This window comes from Vespula pensylvanica, chromosome 9 (genome assembly GCF_014466175.1).
Source record: "Vespula pensylvanica isolate Volc-1 chromosome 9, ASM1446617v1, whole genome shotgun sequence".
In the NCBI taxonomy this organism is placed as follows: Eukaryota; Metazoa; Arthropoda; class Insecta; order Hymenoptera; family Vespidae; genus Vespula; species Vespula pensylvanica.
The window spans coordinates 1,686,849-1,703,248 of NC_057693.1; the positions used below are offsets into that span (position 1 = coordinate 1,686,849).

The window sequence follows — 16,400 nt, forward strand, 5'->3', positions numbered from 1 at the left end:
CTCTCTCTCTCTCTTTCTTCCTCTCTCTCTTTCTTGCTCGCTCGCTTTCTGCACACACGCCTATCCGCACGTACGCCTTGGCATCTCTCTCTCCTGGAAGTCTTATTACCGCTTCTTCTTTCTTCCGTATCTTTCTTCTCCACAAACTTGCCCTCCCCAAGTTAGTTCGGACGTTAGTAGGTACTTACACCTTCCTGCGCACACACACGTTGCATGCATGCGTGTGCATGTGTTGGACCGCCGGCAATCCCCGTCAAAGGGCGCTTGGAACTTGCCGAGCTTGCATCATGAACAGAAAGAGACTAGTAATAGGGTGGATTTCTTCGTAAGTTTCATCGAGATTTTCGATGGATTCAATAATAACGAGTGACATTGAAAGAACTGTTTTTATTTTAATTAACGATTGCTAATCGATTAAAAAATGTATAGGTATTGATACGTGTATGTTTATTCGTTTTTATGATGAAAATCTTGAGTAACGAATGTATACATATATATGCACAAACATCACGAGGCAAAGAAAGTCTCGCTTACGAAATTTATTTTGAAGGATATACATCGTTCGCGGTTGTTCTAACAATATATAGACAGATCAAAAATAAAATACATATGTTCGACTTGAAGATGGTTTCGTGAGAGAATATTTTAGTCGTGACGCAAAAGTTTTCGCTAAATTTTTTTTAACCAGAGATATACTTCGATAAACTTAACTGTGACGCAGAAAATTTAATATAACTTTTTACACCTGTGTTTGTATCTGTATATATTTATATATATATATATATATATATATATATATATATATATATATATAAATATTGTAAATATATCTATTTAATTTTTTCTTTTTTTTTTTTTTTTTTTTCCCCAAACAAATTCGTAACTATGTCTTTCTTTAAAACATGAACTAACTTTATATTTCTTTTAATGATACATACGATTGAATAAAATTTTAAGATCTGAAACATTAATGGTTTTAGATATTCCATTAAAAAGTAAATATTCTATTTTATTTTGTGCAAATTCTATTCTTTTTAACAATGAAACATATATACGAATAGAAAGAAATTAAAGAATCTAAAACAATTATGATTTCAGGTATAACAAATTTTGTATCTATTTTTAAACACAATCTTTTTTTTTTCATTTTAACATTAATTTGTCATTAAATACATCTTTAGCATATAATTAACTTTTTCTTCTTATTAATATAAATTCGCCATTATCATTATGTAATTTATTAATTTTCAATATAAATTCTATAATTTCAATAAATTATTTATAATATTTTTTAATTTTAGCGATACTAGTTTTTTTCCTATTTTATTTCAATTACAATAAAATTTATTATTTGTGTAAGTACATTTAACAAATTTTAGTTTATAAATAATATATTGTATTAATTTAAATTAATTATATATATATTATATTGAAATTAAACATTTTTTATATACATATATAAAAATTTTTATAAATTTACAAGAGAAAGGGATATACGTTTAAATAATAAATAGTAAAATACATCAAATAGGGCGTATGTTTATATGAACTTATTTTTATTATTCTCATACGTAAAACCTACTGCCGAAGCTATAGGGCGTCCTATATATATATGTATATTACGTATTATTAATGGCAGATCTGTATATTTTCTTCTTTTTTATACATATTTGTATGTCGCAGTAGTATGTCGTTTCACTATGATAAATATGCAAGTACAACGCATTTAGTTATTATGGTTTCGAATTTCTAATAAACGCATCTTGTTACATACCGATTATTGCACTTCTTGTTTAATACATTTGATCATGTATTGAATATTCTGAAGTTGATGCAAACAAAATAGTAAACCATTACGTTACATTTATTCGCGTTGCTTTTTTTCTTATTTATTATATACTTCTTTTCATCTTGTTTACTAGTTTTCAACAACATGTGATAAAATGCATCCAAGGTTAATTACTTTCTTTTCTACGCAATATTGATACACGGAAATGTAAGCATTCCGATGCATCATTGATTGTCATTTTACATATATACATATGTATTATAAGTACATGAAAAAATGTATAATGTATGTTAGGTCAGTAAGAAGAACATTAACGTTAAAGTAACTCATTATTTTAGATTTTCTATTTATTTCTCTTCTATAGATATATTCATATATATATATATGTACGTATTCACACATGAAAATAAGCGATTTCGGTTGCTCTCATTTCCGATTGTGATAAAAAGCAGGAATCTCGTTTCTGAAAGCAACGATAACAACGTTTGCGAGTTTGGCAAATTACTATGAGAAGGAGGAGGAGAAAAGAAAAACGAAGATAAAAAAAATTGTATTTTAAAAGATTGAAGATATAAAAGAATGAAATTGCGCAGTACAAATCAGAAAAGGCTTCTATTTTAATTGTAATGAAACAAACGCTTCCCTCTCTCTTTCTTTCTCTCTTTTGTTCTCTCTCCCTCTCGTTCTCTCTCTTTCAATCGTTACTGGTTCTGCGTTTATTGTCGCATATGCAAAATGTCGCAGAAAAGCATTGGCGTCACCTACGTACGTACAAATACGTATATGCGTTGTATATCAATGTCAAACGAATGTCTAACTTCGTTTATAGTATTTTTCCATCAACTTCTGTAATTATCATATGATTATGCTAGAGGAGTTAAGTCTGCTCAAATACGTACATACATAATCGAACAAAAACGGTAACAAGAAGATAAAAAGAGATTATCATAGCTATTAATTAATCAGTTAATCAATCAGTTGTTATTAATTACTATAAAATAAAATATATCGGGATTAGAATTGATCTTGAATTCAGTTTTAAATTAGCCGCCTTTTCTCGTGCTTCAAATTCGTCGAAGATTTACATTATCTATGTAAAGTCTACCGTAATAATAATGATAATTGTTATCATGGAAGTAATTCTTGAACTTGATTCATTCATGTGAACATACGAACTTATTGTTAGTAAAATATTACGTAGGTGATAAGTGTTATCAAAATCAATACAAATGATATAATTTCGATGATAGAAAGGTATAATCGTGATTGATCTAAGCCTTTTCTTTTTTATTTTTATTGTACAATCGTTTCAATATGTTAATTTTGTTACTTTTTGCATTTTGAAGTCTTCATATTTATAGCTTTTATGGTCGAACGTAACAAATTTTTCGTTAAAATATTCTGAATGTTATCTTAAAGTTCCGTTGTCCTTCGTTGCGTACAGTCCGAGACAATAATACGAACTTCTTCTTTTGTATTTTACATATAGTTACATTTTTTTAAAGTATATTATTATCTTATCGTGACGTATCTAACCCGTATTATCAGTCTTACTAGTCATATACGACTTCCACTATAATTTATTTTATTTATTTACGATTCATACGATTCTTTTTCCCGATCGATCAAACTTTTTATGCTTAGATATGACAGACAGATATGTAAGACGAGTTATTCTTTATCTTGAAAATATCTTGCTCGTTAATAATATATACTAACAAAAAAATGTGATTAGTGATGAATATTTTTAATGGCGAAAAAGTAAAAACTAAATGCCATCTCATAAACAATCGATCTTTTGCAATATATGTATCTAAACGATGGTTAATGCGTCATAATCCTAGAAGATAAACATTCGACCGATACGTATGTTTATACTATGCATATGTATGTGATAACAGGTATTATCGTGCTTATCGTCGTAAATTCTTCGTTGTGTGTAATTAAGATTTCATTTAACAAAAATGTCAGCGCATTTATATACGCACCGATATTTACTTACAATTAGTAAGACGAACAATTATAATCGTCATAAAATAAATCATTACATCTTGATGATTTACTATATGGAAACGCGTAAGAAAGAATTGTAAAATGACGCCGCGTATAGTGTCTCGATCGATGATTATATCGAAAACTACATTCGTTAACGATTCTTCGTCAACGACAATCGACTAAGATCATGTAGATTTCTTTGGTGAGCTGAAAATGATTTCGTGTCACGTCGGAGGCATGAGTCTTCGAGTTAATACCAAATGACTCCGCGTGCTAGAGACATATCAAGGAGCGCATTGAATAATGACCATTTGCCCGCATTGTGCTCGAATGCTTGAGTGTTCCATGACGCTTACGAATGCGCGTTAAAGTAGTTCTGATGTGAATGCGTACTGACACTCGATGATTATGCGTCATTTCAATCGAGTATTTAGAACGAAAGATGGTTTTGTTAAAACGAAGCGAGCCAAGAAGAATATCATATTCATTCGGAAGAAAATCAAGGTCGATTTTATGTAGGATGTGAATCGTGAAATTAACTGCAAATAATTGTCATCATTATAAATATATATATATGTATGTACGTACGTACGTATTCACGTATGTATGCATATATGTATGTATTATTCATATCACATGAGTCAAGTACACGCGTCGCGTATCTCATCGATGTGCCCTTTGATTCCTTTAACGTCCTTAAATCTATATCGAATCCGATTAAAACCAAACGATCCGAGTCCGTTAAGTAATTCGTTACGTATGCAAAAGAGAAGACTGTATATATCGGCTCGTGCAATGTTGTAAACCCATGAACTCGCAATTAAAAGGCTAACTCAGTGCTATATACACAATATGTGAATCTTGAATGGCATGTAAGTCCCGACAGATTAACCCATCGAACTAAAACTCTCGCTAGTCCCCTCGTAATTCTCGAACGTTCGAATGTCAAGATGATTAATGCATGTATCTATGCACATATAAACACGCCTATGGACGCATACACTAGCTAGCTTAATTAAGGACCGAATTAATGAATGATCTACTCATTGGCAGTACATCGTCAAGCAATATATGCGCTTCTTTTTCTAGCTATTGCAAGCGAGCCATAATTAACGACTCGTACGATCGAGAAATTATTTGCTCGCGTAATATCTTCTCACGGTGGATCGAAACAGTTTTATTTACGCCGCGTTAACGATTATGAGGTATATATCTTGAATGGATAAGAAACAGGACGTATAAATGTTCTTCGGCCTGGATGAGATTCGTACACGGATGAATGCTCTTAAAACGTGTTCGCTGTTCGAACACATCGATCAGCGTGCTATCTATCAAGTTACATAATACGTGTTTATCTATCTAATACATCGTGAAAATTTTCTAAGAAAATGACTTCGTAGTAAAATGTCAAAATTCGTTAACTTCCGAGCGATAATTCTTAATAACTGAAACATGCTTAAATCGCTAAAGAATCTCGATTAATCGATGTAAAACAATTTCAGCGTATGTTATGATTTTACTGCTAATATTGTATTTATGATTATCATAATTATTTCCACATTTCACGAACGATTTATTAAGCGATTTCTAAATCGTCGAGATTCGTCGATTCCAATCTCGACTGTGTGATTTTCAACAAGATTAAATTTCTAATGAAAAAAAAAAAAAAAAAAAAAAAAAAAAAAAAAAAAAAAAAAAAAAAAAAAGATACTGCATACATCATTGTAATAGTTCGATAAAATATATAATATCTATCGAAGGAAAGGGTAACCTCGAAGGAATAATCGAGAAATCGATATGATTAGATCGTATATCGATATTATGACAGTGCCCCCAACAACAACGGCAACGATAACAACGATAACGAAGACGAAGCGAAGACGACGTTAATTGGCCCAATCGTTTCCTCGGCTCTTGGAGGCACGTCTGGTGTGTCTCCGGCTGGGATCCCCTGGTGGGGGTCAACGAGAGAGTCACCCCTCAACTGTCGAGGATTAATAGACGAAGCGCCAGTAGCCGACAGATAACAACGAATGAAGACGCATGGAAAGTTCTCTCTCTCTCTCTCTCTCTCTCTCTCTCTCTCGCTCTCTCTCTCTCGCTCTTTCTGTCTTTCTCTTTCTCTCTCTCTTTTCCATTAAACATTATCCTGAGTGAGTGAGTGAAAAAGAGAATCAGAGAGAGAGAGAGAGAGAGAGAGAGAGAGAGAAGTCAAAGAGGACAACAAAGATTCGACCGAGTTCAGGGCCCATGGAATTTTTCCATCGGCTTGTCGACATCCAGATTCGTATCTTTCGAGTGAGATACTAAAATACTCTTCGCAAATTTTTTATCTCAAGTATTTTACAAGATAATTTATAATGGATTTAATAAATGGTCCTATTTATCTAATCTCGCATAATCCTACAGATTTTTTTATCCTCGTAATCAGTTTGATCGATAAAAGAATAATTTTTATACGTTATACTCTTGAGTTATGCTCGTATATTGAAGAAAAAAAAAAATCTAATATGAACGAATTTTTAAGACGGGATTAGGCTAAAAGTATTTTAATTATTTGACGAGAAAGAAAGTCGTGTCTCGAAATATCCACAAAAGTGAATTATCTCGCGTGTTGATCAAATTCGAGATTAAAGCATCATGACAATTTCTCTTAGTCAACTTTTCTTATAATCTCGTAAATGCACGACACGTTATACTCGTACACGATAAGACGTATTAACGCGACTGGTTGATAGCGAGTACTCCTGTATATACTATCGTAATATTCACGTACACATAGAAAGGTGGATGTATCGCAACGTTGGTAATCGTATGTAATAAGGCGGCTCCTAGACTCGTCGTTAGATAAGACAGTGGAATTTTACTGGCCGTTGCATTATATATATATATATATACACATATATATACATACACACAAATATATACACACATTATTTATACTTGTATATATATGTACATGTATGTATACGTAAATCGGTAACGAGACAGCGTAAAATGATATGTCTCATTCAATGCGAACCACGACTCGAGAGGATCGATGATCATAAAGATGTTTATATATCGTGGTTAATATTAAACCCCTTCTACTCTATCTCTTTGCACCGCAACAATGAACTTTTTAAAAGCGCGTCTCATTACGAGTTACGACGTTACCTTTGTTTGTCTTATCTTTCAAGCATTTTAATTATTGTCTGTCGATAACGTTCAGAATCTTAACAATTCCTTATACGTTCGATGTGAAAATCATTCTCTCAAGTTTTTCTTTCGAATGCTTTTTATCGTGTATTGCTTGTAAAAATTAGAAAGAAAGAAGAAAGAGAGAAAATGGGAGGATGCAGAAGATTAATCGAAATGCGTATACACTGACGTTATGAATTATCATTATCTTTTTAAAGAAATGTGGACGATACCGGATGTAAAGACGTAGGTAGAAATATTCCTTTCTTTTCTTTTATTTTATCTTGCAGATGTGTTCGAAGAAACATATTAAATAAGTTGGAATAATTGTTGTAGAAAAGGAAAAGAACATTTCGATATAATCTACACTGACGTATTATATTCATTTTTATTACACTTGTTAGTGTTATTACTATTATTAGAGTATATTATCTCATAAATCGTATCAAAAACGATATCATTCTGTTTATTTTCTTGTCTATCATTGATTGTATTGTGATAATCGATATTTCATTGTTCCGTCATGACGGCGAGTCGGCAGTCTTCGCGATAATTCCATCGATTTTGCGAACAGAGCACATTTATATATATATATATATATATATATATATATATATATATATATACACACATATTTGACGGAAACTTCGCGACGTAAATGAACGTGACATTAACTGAAAATCTTACGTAGGTGTAAAGTAACAAGAAGTCGCAAAATCAACCGATAAGCTATTCTATTCGCACGCACGCACGCACAATATTAGGATCGCCTTGAACTCTTTCCATCCTTATTCTTTTTCTTCTTCTTCTTCTTCTTCTTTTTCTTCTTATATTTCTTTTCGTCCTTCTCCTTGATTAGGACGGAAAAGAAAAAAAAAAAAAAACAAAAATTTGCCTGCTCGTCTATTTACACAATAATCACAGATAAATCATATTTTATCTCTTTTCTATCTATTCTCATCGCTTTGCTCTTTTTTCTTTATATTTTTTATGTTCACGTGTATATATATACATATATATATATATATAGAGAGAGAGAGAGAGAGAAAGAGAAAGAAACAAACGTTCCCGTATTAGTTAAAAAATATCCAAGTTTAACATTCAACTCTTCGTATTAGCATGTTTTTCCGGTTCTCGTATTAATTCGTCGAGTTTCTACTATTTTGGCACGCAAGGTCGAGCTAATGCAAATCCTGATTTCTTTATATTCATTTTGGTTACTTTGTGTGTGCGTATATACGTGCATGTATGCGTGCGTGCGAACACTTACACATATATAAATTTGCCATTTAACGATTTGAAAGGTAAAGATCGAGAGAAGTAGAAAATTTCTCAAATAAAGGAGAACAAGATCCTGACATTCTTTATCTTTTTTTTTTTACAGACGCGTGCTTACGATGTCAGGCGGAAAGCAAGAAGGACTTTTACGGACGACAAGACTGCGTAGTCGTGTGGGGCGAGTGTAACCATTCGTTTCATTACTGTTGCATGTCCTTGTGGGTGAAGCAGAACAATCGTTGTCCATTATGCCAACAGGAATGGTCCATCCAAAGAATGGGAAAGTAACGGTGCGGGATTAGGACACCTACTCTTTCAACATTCAACATTTTGTTTTTCTTTTCTTTTTCAATGAATACACTATATTTCTCTTTTTCTTTCGTTCTCTTTTCCTGTATACCATCTTTTGTCTAATTTTTATATTTCATTCAACTTATCAATATTACTCCTATAAAACTTTTGCGTTCATCACATTCCTCGACTGTAGACTACATAGATTTCGCAAGATATCAGTAAAAAAAAAAGAAGGTTCGCAAAACGAGTTTTCTCTACTTTTCATAATTGCCTTGACGATTTCTCATGAACGTATGTTTACGAAATCTTAAAAAAAAATACTTCTTGAAAGGCAATCTCGTATCTTTATTTTTTCTGTTATATACATGTTACAAAGTTATTTTTTTTCTTGTTTTTCCTTTTTTTTCTCTTATTTCTTTCAATTTAATTTTTTTATCTAACGTCGATGTAAATCACTGCATTCTGCTCTCCAATGCGAAGTTATTATTTTTTCTTTTTCTTTGTTTCTTTTTCTTTCCCTTTTATTTCTTTCAATTAAATGTTTTATCTTACGTTTATGTAAATCAATGTATTACTTTAAAGTCTCGTAAAAAAAAATGCATTGATAAAAAATGACAAAGAAAGATGTATTCTGGTGAGTAAAGATACTTAAATTAAACTGTTCCAAACTGATTTTTATTGTGCTTTCTTTTCAACGTCGTGTTGTTTATAAAAGTTGCACATTAGCAAATTAAAAGATGTCACATCAACGATACCACAGATTTATGGATTTTTTTTCTTCGAACTTCGTCTAACTCCGATTGACATAGTTCGCATAGTAGTGCTGCACGATATATAATTCAGCAAATGATTAACAATTACAAAGGAAATATTTAATTATTAACCACAATTAACGATTATATTTTTAACACTTTTGCTACGACACCGTCGTCCTCGAGTATGCTGCCGTGGTCAAAACGCGAACGTCTACTTCAGTGTGTATCGGAACGTATACTTTATCACGGAGCGAACGTATACTTTACCGCTAACAGAAGTAATATTTAATACTTTGTCGCGTCACGTAATTATTAGTCTTTAATTCAAATTGTCTTCGATTGAAGTGAAAAAAATATAACCAAAGTTGTGAATCGATGCAAACTTTTAACAAGTGATTGAAGTTACCTGGTTAGTTCATAACTATAGTATATTTTATAATAATGTGGATTATAAGGAGCATACGAGGACACGTAACTGAAGTCATCCCGTTATTCCACATTAGTGGAATACAACGAGCATGCGATGATGGGTTACTATAGTCACCGATGGAATACAATGAACATACGATGATGAATGACTATGGTCATTGTTTTTAACGAAAAGATTAATTAGATGATACGATTAAATTATTTATTCTACTACTGATTGGATTAATGATTAATAATTGAATTTTTCATCGTCGTGAAATGAATATTTTTTTCTTATATATTTTTGTTATATTCTTATTAAAAAAATTAATCAAAACGATAAGTGAAGTGAAAATATGATTCTATGGAATAGTCAGTTAATGATTCAAGTAATTCATACAAATTAATATGCAAAATATGAAATAAATAATAGTACGTACGTACATATAAGATTATAAAAATTATAAATAAACCAGTCGTTGAATGGATTATAATGATTGCGGCAAAGTCGACATAACTTACCGAAGACTAAAAACTAATGCACTTATGTATTTTTCAAAATATATAAAGTGAAAAAATAAAAATCTAAAAGTTTTAAGATCGTCATATCGAAATTGCATTGTTTAAGTATCGCGTTATACGAGAGTTACTATCTCAGTTTCAAGAACGCGTTGTATTGAAACTGCGTTGTTTAAGTATCATGTTATAAGTAAGATACCTGTATTTCAATTGTGGTCGTTAATCATTAGTTTTATTAAATATTATCCAATATGACCATATAAAATAAACAGTTTGTCACGCGTCGAGATCGAGTGTTAAAAAAAAAAAGAAAAGAAAACGAAAGTAAAAAGGAGACAAACAAAAATAAACGATTTTGGCCATGATAAATCTTTTTACACGTCTCATTACAAATTAGATCAAAGTACACATTCGAAGTATAAAAGTTGTTTGCGATTCACGATGCCGTGTTCGATCTTAACGATGCTTATCGCGACACGTCGCGAGAATCTCATCATAGATTGCGTCACTTTAAAGAACAAATTCCAATGAACACCGGCGCTTGTTACTTTGCAAATTGCATAATCGTATAATTCACAAGAAGCATGCGAATCAATTGCGATCGATATTCGAGTTTCGAGCCTCGAAACGACTCGAATTTATAATAACAATCGGTAGTAATCTCAACGAACAATTAATCACGACGTTGGACGACGAATTACATCATCTCACATTACACGAAACACTTACCTTTATTTCTGTAATAATAGCGACAAGAATGATAAATTTGTTACAGTGAGATATCGAGTTAAATCGTTAACAAATACTCGAGAAATTGTGCGCAATTATTGTTTTATTATAACACATTGTCAATCAATTATGCAAATTCTGTGTCGTGTTATTTTTATAGTATAATATAATATATTACAAATGAAAAATTCTTTAATTTATAATATAATATATTATAATAAAACGCGAATATATTTGACAAAGGATTCGTATTAATATTAATTAAATCGAAAAAGTCGGAAAACATATAACGAGATATCACAAGATCACAAAAAATGGAATTATCGAATAAATATCGCCTGCTACAATTCTTCTTTCTCAATTGACGTCTTTTTTATATCAGCATACATACATCTTTTTCTGACATTATGAATAAAGGTCAAACGAGAGAGAAACGATGCCAATCGGAGAGTGGGCGACTGACAAATATCAATGAAAGAGAAGCCAATTGTCGCCTGTCTTCTTTTACATTATGAGTAATCTTGATACGTGTCTATTGCATAGGATTTTATTCCGTATTTAAGGACTAAAAATGTTCAAAGTCCTGGATGGACTTCGAAATATTTTTCCTCATACTATCATAATTATCCGTTGTTAGAACAACGCCAAGAATTATCCGTAATTGTTCCCACGAAATACAAGGAATATTAAAAAAAAAAAAAAAAAAAACGGTAGTCGTTAATTGTTAAACCTTAATTATCGGAGAATTCACGCTTTGCCGTATCATTGATTATACTTACTAAATTACAAATATGGTTTCCTTACATGTAAACATTCACAAGAGAAAATTATTCATTGTCCGATCAAAATACACATGTGTCATTCCTGTTTGATTGCATTCGGATGGATTGACAATATGAGGAAAAATGTAAGAAAAAAAGAGAGAGAGAGAGAGAGAAAAAAAAAGAAAAATACATCATCGTCAAGATAAGTGTGGGGAATTTATTAAATTCGAGTCAATTAACTCGAACTGAACGGTCGTTCGCAGTTGTTGCTACTTCTTCGTGGTTGGTCAATTCACATCGCGCGGTACCACCACTTTTCAACTACTCGCGAATAGCCGAAGGACATCGAGCTCCCTTCTCCTTCTGTTTGTCGGTTTGTCTTTCTCTTTCCCCCTTTCTTTCCCCTCTCTTTCCCCTCTCTTTCCCCTCTCTTCATCCTATCACTTTTTCCTCGTCGTGTCCCTTCGTGAAACACATGCATTCTCTTTCCGCGTCATTAGGTCATTTACGGTGGAGGCTCGACCAAAGGCTCGACCAATGATATCGCGAGGAAAATCGAGACGGCGCCGAGTTAATCCTTTACGTATACTGTTATCTACGATTCTATTCGTTTCTTGCAAATATATATTTTATTGTAGATTACGTTATGTTATTGTACGATAGACAATAGGCGTTTTAAAAATAATAGTATTCCCTTTAATCTGTCATAAGTTTTTATAAATTCTATCTCGACATGTTTGTGTCCTTGAAACGAACGATAGAATCTCGTAATATACCTTAGGAATATAATTTAACGATGAAGGATAGAAATGATCTTGTTGCACGCAACGAGCGACCTTTAACAATCGACCCGATCTATATCGTTCTTCCTCGTGCACGTATATATGTGTGTATACATATGTGTGTGTATATATATATATATATACAGCTATTTCGCAAGCGAGATACTCTGTGTTTTCAAACCGTGCGACTTTTTACTTCCTTGTATTTGCATACGATCTTTTTATAATATAAAAGTTAGAAAAAATGTTAGTCGTTTCAACAATATTCAGTGAAATAGTCACATGGCCTATTTGCGTCGAACTTTGATCAGTTATTTTATCGTTTCATCTCTGTAATTTGTACATATATATGCGCGTACCTATGTATAGGTGTGTTATATCTTATACGTGCATCTGTGCAACGTGAAAGAGACTCGATGAAAGAGGCTCGGCTGGAGGCTCGACCAATCGCATCGTCGAAAGTTAAAAATAGATAATTCGTAGTTGTATCGAGCTAACACAAGTACCGTCGGGTATTCAACACGATATATGCAATCAACGTTTTTCGAGTTTCCAAGAAAATAATACAAAAATAGACGTACATATCTACGTACACATTCTAACAGATATATAGAAAAATTCGTTTTTGTCTAAATTCGATTTGTGAATCAATTCGAACGTAGTCCGTACTAATTTTAAAACAAAAACTAATTTTAGATTTCGTCTACCGTATTAGTTCTTTTCCGTGTAAACACGCACACGTGTGATATCTCAAACACACACGTCACGTGTCTCACATAAACGTCTTTGATGTTAATTTCGAACGACTGATATTGATATCGTACGACTATAAATGTAAATATAAAGTTAAAATATAGTAATGCGAAATTTTTAATGCAAATAAGGAAGATCAGAATCGATCATATTCGACATAAAATCAAAATCTTTGATAAGTTGAATTTTCTTTTACGGAAGAGCCCGAATATTTTCTTAGAAATTCTTGTAGAAGAGATCCATTAACGTGTTTAATCTCACCTGAATAAAAGTATAAATCTCGTGTCAACTCGATCTCTCTCGTTCGGTCCGGACTCATTCGTTTCCCATGATTCGAATGTAACTGAAGATCATAGACGTGATGGATCGCGATCGTTAAATATTTTTTGTTAACATACTTGCTCCTAGTATACAGTTAGAAGAGATCGCCTATCGTAGAAGATCGATTTTCTCTTATATAAAACGTAGAAGTTGCGGCCATTATCTAGCGAGCTTCATACTTTTCTGATTCAAGGTTAGTTATACAAGCGGCAACCAGCAATTTAAAATTCGATAAAAATGACGGTGAGAATCCGTGAAAGAATTCTGCAAGAAAATCGATCCTAAGATGATCGTGTGAAAGAGAGAATCTTGTCGGCTATGTAATCTAAGAGTAATAGAGAAACAGAAAGAGAGAGAAAGACAGAAGGTGGTGGGAAAAGGGGGGAGAAAGAAGACGAGGAAGAAACGCGAATTCTACGAATAGAAAGCGTGCCGATCGAAAATTACATCTAAGAGAATTCTGCACGGAGAAAAGCACGCTTTTGCGAGCACACTCGAGACAGCAAAAGATGCGAATTATTGGCCTCGAAGCCTTTCCATAAGGCTTTACGGAGAAAGAGAACGTTAGTTGAGTGTGTACGTAACGGAACGTCTCTATATACGTGGTGGAGGCATACGAATTCACGCAATGTGCGTACATACGTATTCTTCGGTCAATTCTGAATTTATACTTTCTTAGAACGGAATGTAATATTGTTTGAAATTTTAATAGACATGTAACAGCTGTGGTTTCTAGAAAGTTGACTTTAATTGGAAGTTTTAAAAATCAGAAGAAAAGATTTACTCTATCGATCGAATGAAATTTAATTGCTTAAAAAAATTTCCACGAATCTCAACAAATTAAATAATTAAATTCAATTTTCTATGAAAAAAAAAAAAAAAAAGAGAGAGAGAGAGAGAGAAGTAATTTCGATTTCTATCGAACGGTTATTACCAGGACTTTCCCGCGTAAATTACGCGACGAAAGTTAACTAGTCGAGCCCCCTGTGAACGGCGCCTTCTGATTGGTTATAGCGTACAGTTAAAACGTAATCTAAGAACCAGTTCTCGTTGCGTCAGTCGGTATTATAACGAATTTTTACATGCACACATATCTAACAAGAAGCACGTGAGATGACTAATTTGATACTACTCAATCCCATTATATGATCGTTAGATAGCAATTTGATACTAAAATATTTATTATATTTAATCTCGAATCGAAGTTATGTTTTTTTTTTTTTTCTTTCTTTTTTCTTTGCATACATTTTATCTCATAACTTTCGCTTCTTTAAGAATGTATGTCTTTCATTTAAAGAATTTATTCCCAAGTATATATTTCTTCTCAACAATAAATTTATTATCAACTTATCGGATGCACGTGTTGTTCCTCGTGCCATTCATTCCAGCAACGATTTGCGATTTACGTCATTTCGTCATACGAACGTCAAGAAATGATAATAACAAATGATGAAGAATCAATAAATAGAGTAAAGCGAGAGCACATTCAATCCTCTACTAAAGATAGAGCAGAGGGCAGGTAGGTGATACTTAAGAGACTCGCAAGCGATCCATGTAATTGGTGCTTATTTTTTTTTCATTTGGAAAAAATCAAATTTTTTTAGAAAGACATTCTTTAAACGAAAGGATGAAAGGATGACCGAACATGCTATATAAAAGCAATACCTACTGCTTTCGTCTCGGAATGCGTTTATATTTAGTGAGTCAACGTGCTGGAAAGCGAGGAACGAAAGAGCATTGTCGGATTCAACCGATGTATTTTCAGCTGGCTATATTGTTCCAACAGGATGCTTAATACAATATGTCTGGTTTGATATCTTTTTGTTAAACGAAAGGAAAATAAAATCGCGGTGAATATTCGAATGAATCTTTTTTTTTTTTTTTCTTTATCGAATTTTTTTAAATAGAATTTAATGCGATAACAGAATGAATTCCAGAGCACATTAAACGGAGTCTAAAGTCTTCTTATTGACTGAATCATAAAAAAAAAAAAGAATGGAAAGAATGAATGTGGGCTTAAAATCGACGTCAACGTTTCGAAGTTCAGAAATGTAGATGATCTTAATTGTTTTACTATGTCTAAAGAAAAGAGTGGGAGAGCAAATGAAAGACTATCGTTGAATCACTTTCTATCTTTGGGAGATCTTTAACGAGGAATTATTTCGTAGATAAGAGAAAATAAGAAAGAGAGAGCGGGAACGTATTTTACTCACCGTTTATCATTTTTTATGCTGACATGAAATATTTATGTATAAGTCGTTCATTTGCCAAAGTGATTAACTCCGCAAAGCAAAAAGTAAAAAGATTCATAAAATTACAAATGTACAATTTTTTAATTTTTTGTAAAGTATATATATCAAAACACATATTGCATGTGTGTTCGTGCATATGCAGAATCTATATAATAGATTTATGTCACGACATGCAATATAATTCATTTAACTTTATTTTATTCTATATGATAAAAACTTTGATTGCTGAAATAAATCATTCATTTGCAAAGTTTCGTCGTTTAATGACGTTGGACTTAGCTAATCATCAAGAAAATTTATTTTAAATATAAAAAGTTAAGTGCTGCCAATCAAGTATCAATCAAATGCCTGAATAGAAAAATTTTTTTAATTTCAGAAAATAGAGTTAGTCTCTTTGCTTTGAATGGTTCATATATGTGTGTGTATGTGTGTGTGTGTGTGTATGCTGATATATATATGTGTATGATGTATGTATGCATGTACGATTGTGTACACGTTACGATGAGAGAGCTGATGAAACTTTCGAGATCGTCCGTTACATCCTACGTGACCAACTCCATGTGCCTTATAGGACACGCCTA

At 32.3% G+C, this 16,400-nt stretch overlaps 1 protein-coding gene and 1 long non-coding RNA gene across 2 annotated transcripts in view; both read left to right on the forward strand.

The window, feature by feature from the left end:
- Positions 1 to 8,616, forward strand: part of LOC122631894 (RING-box protein 2) — a 30,327-nt gene extending 21,711 nt beyond the window's left edge. The window contains exon 2 of the mRNA XM_043818100.1: positions 8,349 to 8,616. Within this exon, the coding sequence (XP_043674035.1) occupies positions 8,349 to 8,530 (182 nt within the window). The 3' untranslated portion in view covers positions 8,531 to 8,616. The remainder of the gene's footprint in view (positions 1 to 8,348) is intronic.
- A 5,852-nt stretch (positions 8,617 to 14,468) lies between these two features.
- On the forward strand, positions 14,469 to 15,430 carry LOC122631895. Its single transcript, XR_006327777.1, has 2 exons — positions 14,469 to 15,086; positions 15,172 to 15,430. It is a non-coding gene; the product is annotated as an uncharacterized LOC122631895 (long non-coding RNA).
- The last annotated feature ends 970 nt before the right edge of the window (positions 15,431 to 16,400 follow it).